Genomic DNA, 20,690 nt, shown 5'->3' with positions numbered 1-20,690 from the left:
AAGCCATTATTTGAAAGTAGGTGCTCTGATACTAACAGCAATGCTGCTTCCACCACACCCATTACAAGGCAAGAGAATCCTTGATCTATTCCTTCCCCTTCAGTATGGGCTTTATTACTATAACTATGTCAAAGTAATCCCCTCAAGTCAGGTAATTTATTAAAAAAACAAAACACGTGGTTTGTTTTCAGCAAAACCAAATATATACTGTTCGTAAGCAGATTTTGTTTATAAACTTTTTAGTATGTAGTGTAGATATTGTGTAAGAACAGCCTTAACTTGTGTATAATTATCTATTGCAGAAAATTCACTAGCAAGAATCCTCATTAGTTACTATTGTTCTCCTAAAAATCTTCTTAAAGCTAATAATTCCAACGCACACTGGTGTAATAATGTCAGAAATGTTTTTATTTTTATTTGATAAACATTCCTTTAATACCTATTCATCTATTTATTTGTTCCACAAATGTGTTTAATGCTTATTTAGTGCCATGCACTCTGCCAAGTGTTACAGAGGTTACTAAGTTAGATTAAACATAGAACCTATCTATATGGAGCTTAGGGTAGCACAGGGGACTTGCAACATACACTGATAACTACACAACATGGTATAAAGTCAATATCTTTTCTTGGAAGTAAAGAAGAGTGAGGCATAAATTAAATAAAGGTAACATATAACACTGAAGACACAAAAAGGACAACGTAAAACTCTGTAGAGGTTCAGAGGATAAAAAATTGCTACAAAATGAGAGGGAGAGAGAGGCACCTTTGATTCTTTCTAGTAATGTTTTGATAGATGAGATAAAAATACATGATAAGAAAGTTTAAAAACTGAAAAGTAGTACTTATGATAAACCTACATAGTCTAATGATAGAATTTTGATACTATAACAAAAGTATGAAAATTCCCTTAAGGGAAAAGCTTATTGAAGTGGCAGAGACATTTATAAAAAATTGCTACATAGAAAATAATAAATATTAAATCACTCCACTCCATCATGTCTAGGTTAATTTGCGATTGGCTGCCAGAAGTAGATTATTAGCTTTTTAGCTTTCTATTTTAGTACAAGTATTGGATATGAAGATTTTAATGGTTTCTAACATTAATCATAATTATTAGTTAATTAAAGCAAACCATACATTGAAATGAGGGGAGAAATGGGAAAAATTTATGTGGCATGGAGGAGAGGTACTTGTTAAAATACATAAAAATCCATTTTACTGAGAAACAGAATAGTAAAAATTGAAAGTATCATTTCCACTCTTCTGTTTTATCAGTTGCTTTTCAAATTTCCTTGTGTTCATTGGTCAAAGAATTCTTACATTTAAATTGCTGACTCAACTTGGCCAGAGTTGCTTTCATTATCATTAGAAATGTGGCTTTGCAATAAAGACAGGGTTGACTATTTTGTGGCTGATGGATGAAGCAAAATGGAATCCTTCAACCCTAAAGATGAAGGCATCAGGCTCTCTGGAAATTGGATTCAGCTTAATAGCCCAAGAGAACAATTTTCAGAATAGAATCCTGATCTTTTCCCCATGGATAAATCAGCATTGTTCAGCTAAGAGTAATGGGAATATATTTTGGCTAGCAAATGTACAGTTAGACATTCATAGACGAAGAGAATCTGCCTAAGATGTGGTTGGAAAATAGGTGTTTTGAAAATAAGACCTCAGATGGTGTCAAAAAAGCTTCAGGGAAAAAAAAAAGAATAGTTTTGCAGTTAGACCTAAGAAAACCAGATTTAGCTACTCTGGGACAATGGCTGAGAACATACTGTAATGGTCCCACTACAGTAGGGTTGACTATTTTTCTATTTTAGAAAAATAATCACACTGGGGAGAGAAGTGTTGGGGAGAATCTGAGATCTATGAAGGCTACCCTGGGAGAATTTTGTAGTGTATGGGCCCCAATTTATTAATTTAACATACTGAATAATAATAATTTTTAAGTATTTCCTATGTATCAGACATGCTCCTATGTGCTTTACGTGTATCATTTCACTTAGTCCTCATGAAAAATTTATCATAGATGTACTATGCATATCCTCATTATTCAGCTGAGGAAATTAAGAAATTAAGAAATTTTTCCAATTAGTGATGATAATTCTAATCCCAGCCCCCAAACTCCGGAGCTAGTGCTCTAAGCATTATATTAAATAATTGTTAGCAAACAAATTGGCCAATTAGGACTTCAACTTGCAATTCTCCTTCAACTCTCCAGAGTCCTGGGATTGCACACATCACCATCACACCCAGCTTCTTGAATTTTTAATAATTTTTATCTGTTCTGCTGTGTATTTTTTAGTGGAAAAGAGGCTCCTGAAAGGATTTCAAATTCAGTGTGGAGTCACTGTCTTTCCCTGGCCTTACTTTACTTTTTAAATCTAAATAAGCACAGAAGGGTGAACCTGGTAGGGGTATTTATTACTTATATTTTAGTTTTTTAGTTTGCTATAATAAAATACAATGACTAGGTGCCTCGTAAACAACAAACACTTATTTCTCATAGTTCTGGAAATTGGAAATTCAAAGATGAAGGTGTCAGCTGATTCAGGGTTTGGTGAAAACCTGCTTCTGGGTTCACGATAGCTTCTAGCTTTGGACAGATTGGGGAGCTCAGACCTCTGTTATAAGAGCACCAATCCCATTTCAAGAAGTGGAGCCCTCATGACCTACTCACCTCTCCTAAAGCGCCCCCTGTTAGTACCATCACACTGGGGATTAGGGTGCAGCATAGCAATTTCAGGTAGGATGAAAACATTCAGAGAACAGCAGCAGTCACAGTGAATTAGAGTGCTAATACTACACAGGATGGACGTATGAGCAAATCCAGGTTGAAGGAATAAGTGAACCCTGATTTCTTTCCTACCTATGTTCTAGAAATCATTTAAACACTTGGAAAAGTGTATGCAAATTATCAGGATACTTTTGCTTAACCACTTTAATAAGGGAGCTAAGGACTTATCTCAAATTTAAACTAATGAGTTACAAAATGAATATTACATGATTTATTAGATACTTGTTATATGCCTGACATTTCACTAGGTCCTATCAAGGGATATAGATTAAATATATGCAACAAAATTCCTGTAAGTTAAATGGGCAAATATTAGTTACAAATTGCTTTGATGATTTTTTTTTATACATATGCAGTCTCACTTAATGATAGAGCTCACATTTCTTTTGGTCTTTTTGAGACAGGGTCTCCCTATGTACATCAGGCTGGCCTTGAGCTCACTTTGTAGCCCAGGCTGGCCTCGAACTCGCAACTACCCTCCTGCCTCAGCTTTCCAAGTGCTGTGATTACAGGTGTGCACCACACATTTTTAAGTTCGAAAGACCTCAATGTTGTCAAAGAAAAGCATATAATGTTTGTGCTAAACTCATTTAAAAAATTAAATAAAATTTATTAGGAAACATTTCCTAAAAGTCTTTGAGATTAAGATTTTTTAATAAAATCAGCAATCAAGTCTTTAGACTCTTCTGCTATGCATAATGTATAACCATTCTCTCTCTGTGCTTTTCCAAGTTCACTTGTTAGGTTTTGAACTTATTCATGGGGACAGTTATGGAACTGAGGTTTTGATTTGCACCCCATCCATTCTGAGTCTAGACTGACAATGATGATAATGATTTCTCTCTTCAAATCTGCAGCCTTCCTGCTGTCTTCTAGGGAGAGTACTTCCATGTGCCATCTTGTATTTATTTTCTTTGAGAACAGTGTGGTATCCAGAGAAGATAGGAACTATAAGACACTAAGTCTCACCAGCACAGATGGAAACACAAACAGGAAACCCGTGGGGAGTTAATTGTGCGGCATCTGGCACCGAGGTCCAGCAGAGACAAACAAGCCATCTTACCACTGCCTTTTGATGACATAGGGTTGTCCCCTGGAGACAAAGGTGGCAAATGGAGCCCTTCATTCTTATGATCTTGATAAATGACTCAGTGTTAGTAGCTGCTAATGGTAGGAGGGACCTCAATTACCCAGTGCATTTAGGACAGAAATAAAATATGACATCTCTTCTGTTGCCTCAATCCCACAAAATAGGAAATTTTCCACTGTTACATAAAAAGAAGAAGGATAGACTGATATCTTTTCAGTTCTCTATCTTTTGCTTTCTCTCTCTTTCTCTCTACTACCATTATTTCCATTCCTGAGATCCATACTTGTTTCAGGTAAGGGTCATTGTGCCTGGAGAGCAGACTAATTTCTCCTAGGAGAAGGCTTGCAGAAATAGTACCAACTGTTAATTTCCCATTCATTGCAAAAAATAAAGACTGACTGAAGAAAAAAAATTTTGCTGATGCATTTAGGGGAGATAGAGACCAAGTAGGTTAGGAAATTAGGATCACATTAGTCTTGATACCCTAGGTAACATACAACATAGCACTAATTTCTGGAAATAGGACTTGGGCACCCCCATGGGATTGCTCGGAAACCAATGTTTTCTGAGCAGTGAGCATGGTTATCTTGAGAGGTAGTATGTATTGTCAGCGAGAGGAAGCTGGGAATTAGGGGATGTGAAATTTGCTGGCTCAAACTATCAGCTCATGTATCAACTGTCACTCACAATGGAAGAGGTGACTGACAAAGCAGTCCTTCTCTGTACTTAAGTTTGATTGATGGGTTGATCTAGTTGGAAGCAAAAATTGCTGCCAGTGAGGATGGGAAAACCTAGGGGTTCAAACAAGGTTATTTTAGGATCTTAAGGGCATTAAATCATGAAATGAAATTTTATTTTTTTTTCTACTTACTTTCCAACTAGTAGAAAACACTTAAGAACCATGAGATTTGCATTTTAATCCCAGTATTACCATCTAATTGCATGATTATGAAAATGTGAATTGATGTCCTCGGGCCTTCTTTCAACTAAAATGAAAAATTCAATTTGTTGGGGCTCTTGGCCCTTGAAAATAGAGATTAGGCACTGAGGATACAGCTCAGTGGTAGAGCCCTGTGTAGCATGCATAAGCCATAGGTTTGACCTGCATCACCACAAAACAAGCAAACAAAAAAGCTAGGAACCAAAAATAAAAAGTATGGATTCAACTAAAATTGGACTCCTCGTTGCTACCACTTCCAGATAGCTGAACCAGTATCATCTGGTAAAGAATTTTTTTCCCTAATGAATGCATAAATAAATATTTGTTGAGTTGGTGGAAAATTCTTAACTTCAGCAGCTTAATAGCCAAGTTGCTTATGAGTTGAAAATGAAAACAAGGGAAGATGAATAGCTCCTTGCCTCTGACTTTGGCATTTGTGACTTGCTGGGTTAGCAAACCGAGCACATCTTGAGTAAAAGTGAACAAAGAGTGACTGATATATACCTTCTATGGCAAACGGCTTCCCCACTGTCAGAAGCTTGCAGTCAGCATCTATTGATACTTCATAATCCAGAAGGGCTTTGTCCATGATGAAGGCGTCTAGTTTCTCTGGATCATTTCTATATTTAAGAACAGGAGAAAAAAGCAAAAGTGATTCATTAATTGACAGGCAGCACTAGGCCTGACAGTTGGCTTTTGTTTACGGGACAGAACCTGGATACTAAGGGCAGTACCGGCTTGCTAGCTGCTGACTCAGGTTCCTTGTCATTGCACTGACCTGTGGAACAGAGACCAGGGAAAGGGGCACTTATAAGAGGGTGTGATGTTCTTCGCACGGCTTTGTCTGCTACTGTGTTTCATAACTTTTAATCCTACGACAAAGCTAGAGAAACTCTGAATTGAATAGGAGAGTACACAAAGAGGATTAAATCCTTTTATATTATCACAGTAACTTTCTGTTAAGCTTTGTTTCATTTCCTCCATAGATTTTTATCACTCATAAAGACAGGGACATAGCAAATGAGAAACTGGGGCTCAGAGGGGTAAAGTACCATGGACAAGTTTATACTGCTTGTAAAGGTTGCAACCAAGGAGTCTCATTAATCAGATTTTGAAGTTTTATCTCTTTACATCATGATCATATTCATAGTCTTCAGATATCAGGTGTTATTTCCTATTCAGGAGTATAGATACTGAGGAAATACTTAGAATAAGATCTTTACATTTTTGGAGAATAAGAAGTCATAGGTTCTTTAAAACCATGGATTAACATTCAGCAAGTGGAAGGGAATCCTTATGTAATAGATCTTAGTGGCCTAATTGGTCAATCTGTCTCAAGAGTGTCGGTTTGACTTTCACTGTAGTGGTAGTTTAGGCAAGAATAATTTAGGGTATATATATCTGGGCTGTTACTGTGAGTTGGCAATGGGCTAAAGCTGCCATCAGATGCCTTTGGTATCCTTCGTGAAAGTCTTCCCATTTTGGGGACATGAATGCAGAAGTGGTCCAGAGGAAGAATATGTCTGAGCACAGGCTAAGCTCTCTCTGCAAAGGCAGAAAGGAAGGAAGAGCTTCAAAGAGGGGCTGGCTAGGTGACCTCTTCATTTTTGTTTCCCTCAAATCCCTTTTAGAAAACTTTAGGACCTACATTTATTTAAGAAAATTGTTCCTACTCCCACAGTTTTCCAGGTTTTTTTTTTTATTATTTATACATGTTTGCAGTAGTTTAAATCACCCTGGGGAGTGGGTAAATGTACATAATACAGCTTGATCCTTTAAAAAAAATCCTCTTTCCTTGCCTCAGGTCTCCCTTCCTCCTCATCTAAATCCCCCTTTTAAAAATGACCATATTTAAATAGTTTTGCAAAGAAAGTAACTTTTCTGTATTCTGTCTGGCCCAAGTCCTTCTTCTTTTAGAACCAGGAGTAAGACTGTTAAAGTGCAACAGAGAATTGACCTCTAAACCTAGAGGAGAATATGGTTAAAATCATCAAAAACTGAAATGAGAAAGACATCCCTAGACACACGAAGAGGAATCATTGGGCAACAAAAACTTTTCTGAATGGATGTCTTTGTTTGGGTCTCATCTAGCTGCATAGTGACTAGATCAACCTCTTTTTTGGTGTGAGTTACAATTACCTCCTTTTCCTGTGCTTTCAGGAAATAAAATGGACAATTCAAAATACTATCCCTTTTTCAAGGGACATTTAAAAAATTTTTTAGCCAGGGATACTGCTCAACTTTAACCAATATAAAAACATCTTCCCAATTCATAGCAGTGGGAAACTTCAAAAAGGGTTGGGCATGTGAATTGTCTTCGAGAGTTGATGATGCAAAATCTAAATGGGAATTATGACAAAAAAATAAAAATCCAACCGAAATGTGTTTCTCCAGTCAAAGTTTGACTGCCATAGTAACAGAGTGTTCTTTAGAGGGGCTACATAGCAACAGCATTTACCAGCATTTCACATGTATTTGTGATAGCAATATGAGAATAGAAATAAAATTTAGGTTCGGTTTGGTGTTTTGAACCAGTATTTCCTGCCCAGTGTCACTGGTATGTTTAAACACTATACTTGGCTTTGAGCAGCAAAGTGCAGTTAGCTATGACAGATTTCTGTTGCATCAGAAGGCAGGAAGAAATCAGCTCAGTGACTCCCTTGGGGCCCTGAGTCACTGGTAAAGAAGCGGCTGGGTTTGATCCAGGTACAAGTAGCTTCCAGACTGGCTGAATCACTGTTGTGGTTGGCAGGGCCTCAAGTTATTTCTCCCATTATAGAACCAGAATGTCTTTTTTTTTTTTTTGAGCATTCATTTAAAAATACACATATACCACAAAAACCAGTCATACTAAAGAAATGAACATTTCAATTGAGATTAATTTATTGTCAGGAGAGTGCAGGTCTAACCCCAGGGGGATTGTCATGTGGGTGGGGAAGGACAGGTCCACATGCAGAAACCTGTCTTATATAGATCTCAGGGGTAGTGCCCAGTGGGTCAGAGTTTTTGAGATGCCAAGGGTAACATGAGGACTGTGGTTGTTTGGAGTGGTGTTATGCATGGTTTGTGTCTGAATGTTCCCCCCGAGGCCTCATGCAGTCATTGGGCAAGCTTCTAGAGGTTATGATGAATTGTGGGCGTGAGTGCTACACCTGCCCCGGGACAGGTAGTTTGCATATAATGTAAGGAAGGGAAAGAGGATGCTTGCCTCTGCTCCTCTCCTTTTTGCTCTTGCTGCTTTTGCTGTTTTCCACAGCCACCATGAACTGTTGCCCTCTGCCATGCACCACTTTGCCTTGGAGCCAGCCAAGTATGGACTGAAACCTGCACAAACTATGAGCTAAATAAACTTTTCCTTCCTTAATTCTAGAGGTCAGGTATTTTGTCTCAGCAACGAGAGAAAAGTAACTAAGACAAGTGGTATTTGCGAGAGTGCCAGTAGTGACTAGGACAAAAGTGGAGAGAAAGCCCAGAGAGAAGAAAGAAGGCATTTCTGATGCTCTGCCTATTTTCCTGTTGCACATCAATCAGTGACTCACCTAGGGAGCTTGTTAAAATGCAGTTTCTGGGGCTGGGGATTTAGCTCAGCGGCAAAAGCGCCTGCCTGGAAAGCACAAGGTCATGAGTTCGGTTCCCGGTACCGGAGAAAAACCAAAAAAAAAAAAAAAAAAAACCAAAAAAAAAACCCCCCCAAAAAATGCAGTTTCTGATGGAGCAGGTTTGGGGCCTGGCATATTTTTTCTGTTTGTTTGAGACAGTGTCTCACTATGTAGCTCAGGCTGGCCTCAGGCTTGTGCTCCTCCTGCCTCAGCCCCTTGAGTGATGGAATTACAGGGGTGCACCACCACACCTGGGAAGATTTTCTACTTCTAACTGACTCACGGATGCTAACAGCAGTGTGGATGCTGCTGGAAAGGGATTATTCATTGATCATCAAGGACTTGCACTTCCTTTGTGGTTTCCAAACTAGCCTGAAGCAGCAGTTTGGTGCCAGAGACCTGATTCTAGTCCTGACTCCAGCACTTATTAGCCATATTACCGTGGAAAATTAATTCTTTCCTGATCTTCATTGGTGCCTGATTTTCTAATGGCTGCTGCTCTGCAGGCTAGGGTGGGTCAATACTGGGCATGAGAAGACCTTGTAAGGTACAGTCACTGGGACACATGAATGCATCAAATAGAGTGGAACTGCTGGGGAGTGCAGCAGTGGTTCGTCTAATTTTTATAATACTGCCAGCAGAGCCCAGCATGTCAACCATTACTGTCTGGCTGGGAGCTACCGCTCTCTCCCTGGTGCCTTATTTTCTCTCTCAACCATGCATTTGCCTGAAGCAAAGAACATAGAAAAGGATCTGGGAGGCTCTGGAGTTCTAAACTGTGTATCAGAGAGGGACTCTCATGTTTTGATGTTCTTGCAGAATTAAAAGTGCCATTTCCTAGTACTTAAACATCATATATAATTTTGCAAATCTAAAAGCATGCAGTTTCCTCTCCAAGCTCTAGTTAAAAGTCAATAAAATTGTTTAAGAGGCTTATTACTAGAGATCTTAAGAAACACAAAGCGCTTATGTCCCATGAAATCCTTTATTCCCTCTATTTCTTAAAAAAGCATCTGAGGCAGTGGGCCCTGCTGTCCATTGGGAAGATAATCATAACTGACCATGGAGAAGCTAGTTTCTAGATACTACACAACTGAAGAAACTGGGGATTTGGATGTGTGTTATAATCCTGATGCCATCAGGCAGGAGAGAGACCTTGCTTTCATGCAGTGGCAGTCATTGGGTGGCATTCATTCCTTCTTCCCAGGCCGTGTAGACAAGCAGACCCATAACTGTGCTGTCCTCCTTTGCATTCAGCTTCACTGAATTACAGGCTCTGATAATCTTCCACGGCAATGTGATTGCCTTTGATTGCTTCTCATAAATTCTGATGAGAAAGATGCAGGGATGGAAATTGCAGACTTATACCTTATTTCCTTCCTAACAGGAAATCACTAAGATAAACTCCATTTCTCTCTGGCAAGCAGAGGCATTCCATGGGCTTAGGGATTCGCTGTGAAGGAAAGGGTTGCTTTGGGACACTTTATCCTCTGGCTACACTCCCCGTGTGTTTCATCATTTCAGCACTATTGTTTTCTCAAGTGATGTCAAGCCAGCATTTGCTTCCCCCACCATCTGCTACGCTAATGACCCCATTGGCTCTTTAATCAAAGCTACTGCCAATTTGACACTATGCAGGTAACTACTAATATAGTCACATAATTAAATGCTCGCTATTCTATATTGATTCTTGGCTCTCACATAGTATGAGATATTCCTAAGCACATAGTGGATATATTTGTCATTTTAAAAACCAACGAATACGACAGTAACTGAGTTACTGCTCTTCCAGTGAGAACTCTTAGGACAGACGAGGTTGACACTCACTTCAGGTATTGTACTCCGTCGGGGGTGGCCGGCACATTGTACCTTCGCATGTACTCGTGCATCTCTGGGAAACTTTGCCGCACGTAATCTTCAGCGCTGCTTTCCCGAACAGTTCCAAACCGGAAGCCTTGGGAAGGATGATGCAGCTACGAGGGAAAGAAACAAATAGCTTGATGTGAATTACTTAGAATTGTTTCATTTCTTCCATTATGCTTTGGAACTTGGTGATAATTTAGTCTTCCAAAACTCAGGAGGCATAAACATGGACACAGACATAGGAGCACGTGCGTAGGCGTATGCGCTGCTAGCACAGGATTGCGCACTTTGCCCACCTAGCTTTCACGTTGGGAAGTGTTCTATTTTCAGAAGTAACAGGTGGAAAAAAATGACAACGAAAAACCACTACTTTCCTGTATTCTGAGAATCTATTAAAATTATTTAGAGAATGTACAAGTTGGCATTCAAATCAGCTTCATACTGCATATTAAAACATACAAATAAAATAACAAAGTTTATAATCCTCTTTGTTTGGAACTACACAAAGCCATGTTATAATCATGCACCCTGAGATTGCAATAGACATGACCTAAGGTACTGAGTACATCTGTTTTTACATCGTATTACAGGCTAAGTGTTTTGAATTTACTTTTGGCATTGTAAAATGAACTCTTTCCCTTAAATAACTGTATTATCCAATGCTGAATCATGTTGTATATTTTTTCAGGACAAATGGTGCATAAGACAGGATCAATGGAGGGGAGAGATAGCAGGCATAGATGCATGAATATCACACATCTCCAGGATGCAGGATCTCACAGTGAGGAGAGGAGCTCTGTGAGACTTTCCATCACTAAGGATCATAAGGATACATCACATAAGCTATTATTCAACAAAAGTTGTAAAGAAATTTAACAGTGGGATTATTTCAAATGCAAGAAGTAATGGAGATTGGGCCATGTCATGAAAATGGTCAAGTATTCTATAGTCAGCAGTATTTGAGAGATTATTCTTCTTCGAAATTGTTAAAGGCTTTGCGCTTTCTTGTTTTGCTTCATACTGACATATTCTATATCACTGGTTTTGATGTGAAGAATGTGAGACAGAGGCCCATGGATGGATTTCATGAAGTTTACAAGCCTGCTGAAATTGCCAATAATATTTTATGTAAATAATGCGCTTGTAATTGTTCTATGGAAGGAGATAATACAGAGATTTTTAATAATTAGATTTTCAAATTGTCTACAACCTCCAAGCTAAGGACTCACTGAATATGGTAACATAACTTATATTTGAAGATGACTTAGCTTTGACATACACTAAAGTTTTAACAATAGGACCATAGTTAAATAAACTATACAGTGCACTTTTATAGGCTGTAATGCAATGTGCATGTCACATTTTTAAAGTACCCTTAATAAAATGAACCAAAATAGTTTTTACATGTCATGAACAAAATTAAATAGGTGTGTATTTATTAAAATATTATAATTCCCCATAAATATTATACATGCATACATACAAATGCATGCGTACATGAGTACACCTTGGGAGAAAATGTATCCAGATGATAGCAATGGTTGTTCCACTGTTGTTGAAATTATAGTATTTTAATTTATGAATTATGTACAGAAATATGCATAATGTTTATGAATGGAGAAAGTTTTATTTTAAAATCAGCATAAAAATCACTCATTAATTAATTCAACATTTACTGAGAGCCCACTATACACAACTCCCAAAGTTATTGGGGCCGTGAAGATAAATACCTGCAATCACTGCCATGTGGGAGCTCACCATCTAGTTATTCATAGATATTCCTTTGGATATCCCACTGGTGAGTAGGTAATATGGTATCCCTTAGTGTTCAGTGTAATTACCTCATGCACTGAACAAAATCTAATGGGTAACGCCAGTGTAGCTTTAATAAGGCATAAACAATAATAACAGTGATTAACATTTATTGACTGCTTATGATATGCCAAACATGGTGCTTTAAATGCATTATATTGTTTAATCTTCATAATGGCTTCATGAGGACGGCACCATTACTACTTCCATTAAAGATTTATATACTAAAGCTCAGAGCAGGGAAGTAATTGGCATAAGATCCTGCAGCTGAAAGCAATAGGTTTGGGATTAGAACCCAAGTCTTATTTCAAAGCTGATGTTGTTATCTGCCACACTATTCTGCCTTCAAGCTTGTGGCATCAATGGCAGTAAAGGTATTTTTTAGAAGGAATTCACCAAACTTTTCTTAATATTCTCCTTGTGGCTTCCACCCCATGGTAATACTCACAATAGCAAATTGCTGCCCTACAGCTCGAGCAAAGAAAATTTATCAGCAGTTTTGTCTGTCTAACACTTATTCATTCTTAAAGGCCTAGATCAATATTTTCTGTGAAGTCTGAGGTCTTATCTAGTTTTACCTTCATACTCAAAGTGATAACAACCGAAATAATTAACTGCTTATTTATCTGTACAGATTCAACACCATATATATGCAAAATATGTAATCTAGGTTTTATGTAAGCAACCTTTCACACTTTCTGTGCATTATCACCTTTGGTCTTCACAAGAAATCTATAAACTCAGTGTTTCTGTTATCCTTCTTTTACAATTGAAGAAACTGAACATTACAAAGTTTGTCATTTGCCCAAGGTCACAGATCTAGTAAGTGTTGCAGCTGGAGTTCAGTCCCAGACAACCTGACCAAAGACACTCAGCTTTTGACTTCTCAGGAACACTGCTTCTCACATGTGCCATTCTAACTTCCTGAGTCTGGTCATTACAAAATTTACTACTTAAGTGCCAGGCAGTGAGCTACAGTCTTCAAACATAATTCTGCAACAGAGACATTGTTTTCTTATTTTACAGGTTGAGATACTGAGGGTCAGGTAATGACCAAAGTCTCGCACCTAGCAAGTAGCAAGATTTTCCCTAACCTGTAGACCAAGTTTCATTCATTTATTTCAGTTACCTATCTAGGTTTTTGGAGCTTGGCAGCTGCTTTATACCTGTTTGTCAAGTTAATTCATTTCGTCGCTGTTCTTCCATTTTTCTTCATCCATTTAACATATATTCTTCTATTCTCAGCCCACTAGCTTATGGTCTAGGCCACATTCTGCTTAAGTCCTTATAGGTACCTACAGATGCTGCTTTAACTGTGTTATTGTTTGATTATTACCTAGACTCTCAATTTCTTTACTGAACTGGAAATTGTATCAACAAGAATCATATCTATTTTAACTCATCATTGTATTCCCAATGGCTTTCAGAATATAGTTATTCAATGAAATCCTTCTGGTTTTGATTAATTTATAACTATTCATAGCTATTCCTTGAACCCAGAGGGAGGTAAGATGTCTATCATCCCACTCAGAAAAAAATGTGCTAACAGTATGATGCACTATTCTAGCCTTCTAAATGAGCCTTCTTTTTGAGGGAAAAGAACTATATGATCTTTAATTAAACTGTTGGATTTATATTTGCAAATAATCTCTTTCAAGAGTCCCTTTACATGAACTCTTCATTTACAGTGTTAACATGAGATTCTTTTTTTTTTGGTACCAGGGGTTGAACTTACAACGTTGTGTTTTCCAGGCAGGCCCTTAAGCCACTGAGCTATGTCCCCAGCCCAACATGAGACTCTCTTAGGCTCAGTTTATTACAGATTTCATACTTTAGTCATACTTCGTGTTTCTTTTGCCTCCTTAACATTAAAAATTTTCTGTTAGGGGGCTGGGGATTTAGCTCAGCGGCACAGCGCCTGCCTGACAAGCGCGAGGTCGTGAGTTTGATTCCTGGTACCAGAAAAAAAATTTTCTTTTTCTGTTAATTGTTACCTTAATTTTTTCAAGTAAGATATTCTTTTTAATTTCTCTGTATGTCATTCTAATGGAAATAAAAATGGGCTAGTCAGCTATAGCAGAATAAGAGAATCAGAAAAGGGATCTAAGATGTGATTGATGCAATACAATGGGCCAGTGTATTCCATCCTGTTTATAATTCAAACAGTCGGGGATGTCAGAAAGCCCACATCAAGGAGGGATGATAAAAGTGTACAGAGAGCTCAAGCATTTAGCTGCATTACAACCAACCCTAGCAAGTCCCAGAGAGAGATACATTTCTTAAAAGTTTCAGCTAAATACTTCACTAGCTCTTCCGATTCTGTTCGTACGTGTCAGTCTCTTCAGGTCTTGAGGGAAGTATCCAAGGTTAAACTATTTGTACATTAATTGTTCAACATTATTGGAATATGAACTGCATCTAGAGAACATGAAAAATAATCAGACAGACATTTCTAAAAAAGCAAAGAAGTAGCTCAAAAAAATGAAAAAAATCTTAGAAAATAAGCTTCTATGGTAAAGGTAGATATGACCTAAGGTAATGAGGATTTTGGATTAAAAAGAATCCCAGTGCTCAGAATGTAAACATTTGCACGTTTCTGAGATAGTTACTTAAATCATAAATAGAATGTAGTCACTGGACCTGGTATAATGTTCTTCAGAGTTGAGTGGAAAGGGTCATTTTTAGCTTACCCTATGGAATAGGATATGCTAGATATTAAGGCTCTTGCCCATGACATTATTTTGTCCATATCAAACCTATGGACTTTATTAATAGCAAGATGTTTCTAGGCTCAAAGGGGCTTTAAAGTCATGTACTACAGTGCATGACTCTTATTATACTCTTATTAACCAGTAACATCTGAATCCTTTATAGCAAGGGTAAAGGTATCACCTGTGGTTTCTTTAATATGCAGATTCATATCATTATATTTAGGTTGGCATCTGAGATTCTGCATCCAGGTGATGTTGATGCCATGGTTCATGGATCAGACTTTGAGTAGCAAGACTATTATAGCATCACTATTAAGTCTGCTTTACAGTTATCTAGTGACAAAGAAATCACTTCTCTCTTATGGCATACCTTCTACATATGAAAGATGATATTGTGTTCTCACAATGCCAATTTATTCCACTTAAATATATAATAGTAACAATAATATAGCAGCTAATAATTTTGAATGTTTACTATATGCCTGTGCATTTAAATATAACAACATCACTTTGTCATTTATTATTACATCTGAGGAGCTGAGATTCAGGAAGATTTAGCACATTGCCTAAGACCTACAAAAATGTATAAAGTTGGATCTGAATCCAACTCTGACTTGAAGCCCTTGCTTTCTCTTATTTTGCACTATAGTCCGTATCTATAGACTTATTGCCCAAGTTCTGATGAAATGTTAAGTAACATATACCATTAGTGTTACAGTTTAAAACCCACTTTGGTAATTATAATTGTGGCAGCATAATTTATATGGCAAATGAAGACACTTCTTCTAAAGGGGATACTGTTGATCACAGACAGTAGACACCTTAGGTCTGTCCCTGGAAAATAAGGATGTGTGCTCCTCTGAGTTATCATTCCTGCTCTGAACATGAGAAAACAGAAAAAGAAGCTGACAATGTGTCTAGGACCTTCCTAGTGCTTTTCTAATGTGAATTCTGAGTACATCTTATGCTATAATTCTTTTTTTCCATGTTATTCTTATTTTTTCTGCAGAAGTTGCTTTTTCTATTTAAAGTTAAGCAGTTTACTGCCTCTCTCTTCATTTTTAGTTTGGAGCTTTTTACGTTAGTTCAGCTAATTTCTAGTCAAGAATATTCTTTGACATCATGGTTGATTTTCCTGAACTTTAGCCCAGGTCCTTCTGACAACTTGAGTTTTTGCATCAAGTCTATGCACAGAGCAGGGGTCAGCACACTATGGTCCATGGGCCAAATCCAGCCCGCCACCTGTTTTTACAAATCACATTGTATTGGAGGACAGCCTTGGCCATTCATTTACATACTGTATATATCTGCTTTTGTGCTGCAACCCTCGAGCTGAATAGATGTGAATGAGACTATCTGACTCACTAACCTATTTACTGTCTGGTCCAGTCAGAAAATGATTGCTGGCCTTTAGTATATACAGTATAAATCTAACTAGCATTAGACTCTTGCATTTAAAAATTTTTTTAATTCAAAAGTCCCAGTGGACATTTAAGAGGAACCTTGTTTGAAGGTGAATGAACAGGAGGAGGTATGACAAATCTCAGCTGGCTTCCTGGCACTGCTTAGATTTAGGCTTGGGCATGATGACAGGCTGTTCCTAGCTGCACTGGGACCCCAGTCTTCCAACTGGAAGTCTATTTTTGTTCTGGTTTCTTCATACAGCTACTAATAGAAGGGCTCCAATAACAAAATTTCAAATCGAAGGAAAAATATGATGCATGGTTTGGTTTAAAATACTTTCTTGATGGCAGATGCTTCTAAGCAGCCTCTAGGGGCATGAGCTTATTAGAAGTGGCCAGTAGTATACATAGTCATGTTAGCTGAGTTCTTTATTCCATCTCCTCATTTTCATTTTCCTCTATTCCTTATCATTTTAGTCAGGCTTTGTCTATCTGCCATCTCATCAAAGCTGGGGTTACTTATTATTTCTATACTGTCTTTCATTTTTTAAATAATGATAATAGTTAAGCCTGATTGGGTGTTTCAGTCCAAAATCTTAAATTCACCTTATTTAGTCCTCCAAATAACCCTTTATAGAACATAAAGTCAGTATCCTCATTTGAGGTAGAGGACCGGAAGCTTGGAGGGATTGAACAAATTGCTCAAGGCCATACAAACTAAAAGTGGCAGGTCAAGGAAATGAATCCAGAAACCCAAGAATTTCTACTATTAATCTCTAGTTTATTCAGCTCTAGCGCGTATCATCTATAACATTATTTTTTTGTCTGGTACATAGCTGCCTTCAGGGAAGGTTTCTCATCTTTTCTTAAACCTAATGATCATTTAATCCAAATGACTAGTGCCAGCTTGGAAAAAGAAGACAAATAGTTTATGCCCTTTGGATTTTTAAGCAAAATATTTATCACAGTTAGAGCAGCAGCAACATTTGAACTGTGCTGTTTACAGAACATTCACACATATTTCTCCATTCACAAGGCACAAGAAGTCTGATGGTATTCTATCCATAAAATGTAAAAAACAAGCTGGAGGGATCTGCTGCATTCCCCAAATTAAGACATTCATCTTGCAACCCCTTGGGTTCAAATACTCGTGTTTAATAGCTAGATGCCTAACATCATCTTGGTAGTAGGTGCAGGTCTGAGATCTGTTCCTGCTTCCCTTACATATTTCTCCTTCCCCTGCTTCCAAGTACACTATTCTCACACATTTATGTTTCTACACTGAGCACCTTAATATTTCTTTTTTCCATTCTACTTCATTTACAGGTGAAGAGAGATATCATTTTCAGGAGACTATAAGTATATGGCACCTAGGCTAGTGGAAAGTTGAATAGCTGGAGGAGTTGTTAAAGATCATTTAGACTATTTTTATAGATAACAATATAAATAACCTTTATTTGTCTAGCACCCCCATGTATCAAGAATCGTCTTAATACCTTAATATCGATTATATGATTTGAAGCACATAATAATTATAATAAATAAATAATATTTACTATTGTTATCCACTTTCATGTGAGAAACTAAGGCTTTAGCTGGGTGTGGTGGCACACGCCTATAATCCCAGCACTTGGGAGGCTACGGCAGAAGGATCATTGTGAGTTCAAGAAAGCCTGGGCTACAAACTGATCTCAAGGCCAGCCTGAACTGCATAGTGAGACCCTGACTCAAAAAGACAAAAAACAAAACAAAACAAAATAAAAAAAACCTAAGGCTTTAGTTTAAATAACTTGTCCCAGAGACATTGGTCAATAAATGTAAAAGAAAGTTTTACACTTAGTTTGACTCTAGGGGTAATGTATCTCAACATTACATTGTATTTCTTCCTGAACTAGCTAAAAAGGAAATTTAAGACCCTACTGATGAAACTGAAGAAAAGATACACGCCAATTCACACAGACAACACAAAAGTGAGAGCCTAAAATAATCATAACTTAAAGAATGGCTGTCATCAAGAAACCAATCAATAACAAATGCTGGCAAGGTTGTAGGGCAAAAGGAACCTGTCCTTATTGTTGATGGGAGTGTAATCACTATGGAAATCAGTACTGTGATTCCTCAAAAACTAAAGCTGGAAGTTCCATTTGTCCCAGATCTTCCTCTCTTAGGTATCTTCCCAAAAGAATTGAAAACATATTATAATGATATATGCATACTTATGTTGATAGCAGCACAGATCATAATAGATAAATCTTGGACACAGCCAATCTTCCCATCAGCAGATAAATGGATAAACAAAATATATTTATATACTATGGAGTACTACTCTGTTGTAAAGAAGGATAAGGCACTTTGTAGCTAAATGGATGCAGCATTTTCAGTGAAATAAATCAGGCACACAAGTTTAAATCCTGCATTACAATACTTGTGTGAGGAATTCAAAGTATAAATTAGGAGCAAAATCGGGGAGAGATATCAGGAAGTAGGAAGAACTTGTTCAATTGGGAAGGAGAACAAGAAATAGGGGATAGAAGAAATGGAAAATGGATTTATAGAAAAAAATTGAAATAGAGCTTTCATAAATGTGGTGGGGAATAAGGATTGGAGGGAGGTAAGGGTAAGGGTATAAAAAAAGAATTAAGATGCACTATGTACATGTGTGCATCCTCCATGATGAATGTAATCATGTACTGCAAACATGTGCTGGTAAGAAAAATAAAATATGAAAAAATCCTAACTCAAGACTAAATGTAATCTGTCATCTCCCCACATGAATATGGCTGTTAAAATATTTTTATTTCTCCTTTATAATATTATATGTGAAACAATACTCCTCCATTTACTATTTATGAAATCTTAAGTTTTCGGTCTTTATTTTATAAGGAAGAACGTCCCAAGTGAAATTTGTTTAGCAACTTCCATGAAATACTATGGCAATAGTCACTTATCAAACTTCTGGAAATCCTTGGTGTTTTTCTGTTTCACTTGTAAGAATACAGGAGTAGGACCTCAGTAACTGAGCTTCTAAAGTCCTTGGTATGTTTCTGTTTCATTTATAATACAAGAATAGGGCCTAATGTCATGGTCTTCAAGTGAATTATTGCCTTTACACATTTTAGAGATTAAACTAAAGAACGATAGGATTTCTACAAAGGAATCATTTGTACTGTGCTGCAAGTATTCTATCTCTTTGCTTCTTGTTCGTCCTTTTATCTCATGCCAGCTATTTTATTTTGCTTCCACTCTGAACATCATCCTAATGTCTTCTTATTTTGTTCATCTGGAGCAGCCTATTCTTTTAGTTCACCTAGTCACTTCCAATTGTTTTATTAAAAATCTTCCTCAGATCTCATTGTAAGCTGATATATTGACGAATGGAACAGAATAAAGAGCCCAGAAATAAATCCACATTCATAGCCTACCAATATTTAAGTGGCTAAGTTGCCAAGAATATACAATAAGGAAGGGAAAGTCTCTTCAATAATAGGTGTCAGAAAAGCAGAATACACAAGCAGAGGAAAGAAAGAAGGTCCTTATCTCATACCGTGTACAAAAATCAACACAAAATGGATTAAGAATTAAATAGAAGACCTGAAACTATGAAACAGTGAAAAGAAAATATCAAGGAGCCATATTTTCTCCTACATGGCCTTAATGTAGGTGACAATCTGCTGACTACGGGCTTAAAAGCATGGGCAAAAAAAAGCAAGAATAGACAAGTGGGTTACATCAAATTAAAAAAAAGCTTCAGTGCATAAGAATAATCAACAGTGTGAAGAAACAACGTACAGAATGGAAGAAAGTATTTGCAAACATCTGATAAAGGGTTGATATCTAAAATACAAAAAGAACTCAGTGCAATAGCAAGAAAACAAAAAATGGGAAAATGCCTGGATAGATGTTTCTAAAAAGAAAAAGATACCATTGGACAAAACAAATGGTCAGCATCATTAATCATGAGGTAAATGCAAATAAAAATCACAATATGCTATCACCTTATACTGGTTAGAATAGCTATCAACAAAAATACAGAGCCGTCGGGGAAAACATGGGAAAAAGGGGCCTTTACACACTTTGGTGGAAATATAAATTAATATAGCCATTGTGGAAAGTTGTAGGAAGGTCCTCAAAAATTAAAAATAGAGCTAACATATGAGTCAGCAATCCTACTTCTGCTACATACCAAAAGCAAATGAAATCAGTAACTTGAGGAAGTGTTGGCTCATCTGTGTCTATTCCAGCAGTATTCACACTAACCAAGATGTGTAACAAGCCGTGTCCATCAATGGATAAATGGGTAAAGAAAATGTGTACACACAGTTAAATACTATTCAGCTACAAAAAAGGAACTCCTGTCATTTGCAACAACATGGATGAACCTAGAGGGCATCATGTGAAGGGAAATCAACAGGGCAGAAAGGCATAGAAGTAAAAAGTAGAATGGCATTTACGAGAAGCTGGGTAAGTTGGAA

General features: G+C 37.3%; 1 protein-coding gene across 2 annotated transcripts in view; it reads right to left on the bottom strand.

The window, feature by feature from the left end:
• Window positions 1–20,690, bottom strand: part of Grin3a (glutamate receptor, ionotropic, N-methyl-D-aspartate 3A) — a 167,174-nt gene that overhangs the window by 42,944 nt on the left and 103,540 nt on the right. For both annotated transcript variants that reach the window (XM_013513084.1, XM_005382793.2), the window contains exons 4-5: window positions 10,257–10,402; window positions 5,335–5,450 (exon numbers count right to left, since the gene is read on the bottom strand). In XM_013513084.1, coding sequence (XP_013368538.1) covers window positions 5,335–5,450; window positions 10,257–10,402 — 262 coding nt within the window. The remainder of the gene's footprint in view (window positions 1–5,334; window positions 5,451–10,256; window positions 10,403–20,690) is intronic.

This window comes from Chinchilla lanigera, unplaced genomic scaffold, assembly GCF_000276665.1.
Source record: "Chinchilla lanigera isolate Chin_1 unplaced genomic scaffold, ChiLan1.0 scaffold00018, whole genome shotgun sequence".
Lineage (NCBI taxonomy): Eukaryota > Metazoa > Chordata > Mammalia > Rodentia > Chinchillidae > Chinchilla > Chinchilla lanigera.
Note: the sequence above shows the minus strand (reverse complement) of the source record. Positions and strands in the feature narration are given on the sequence as shown.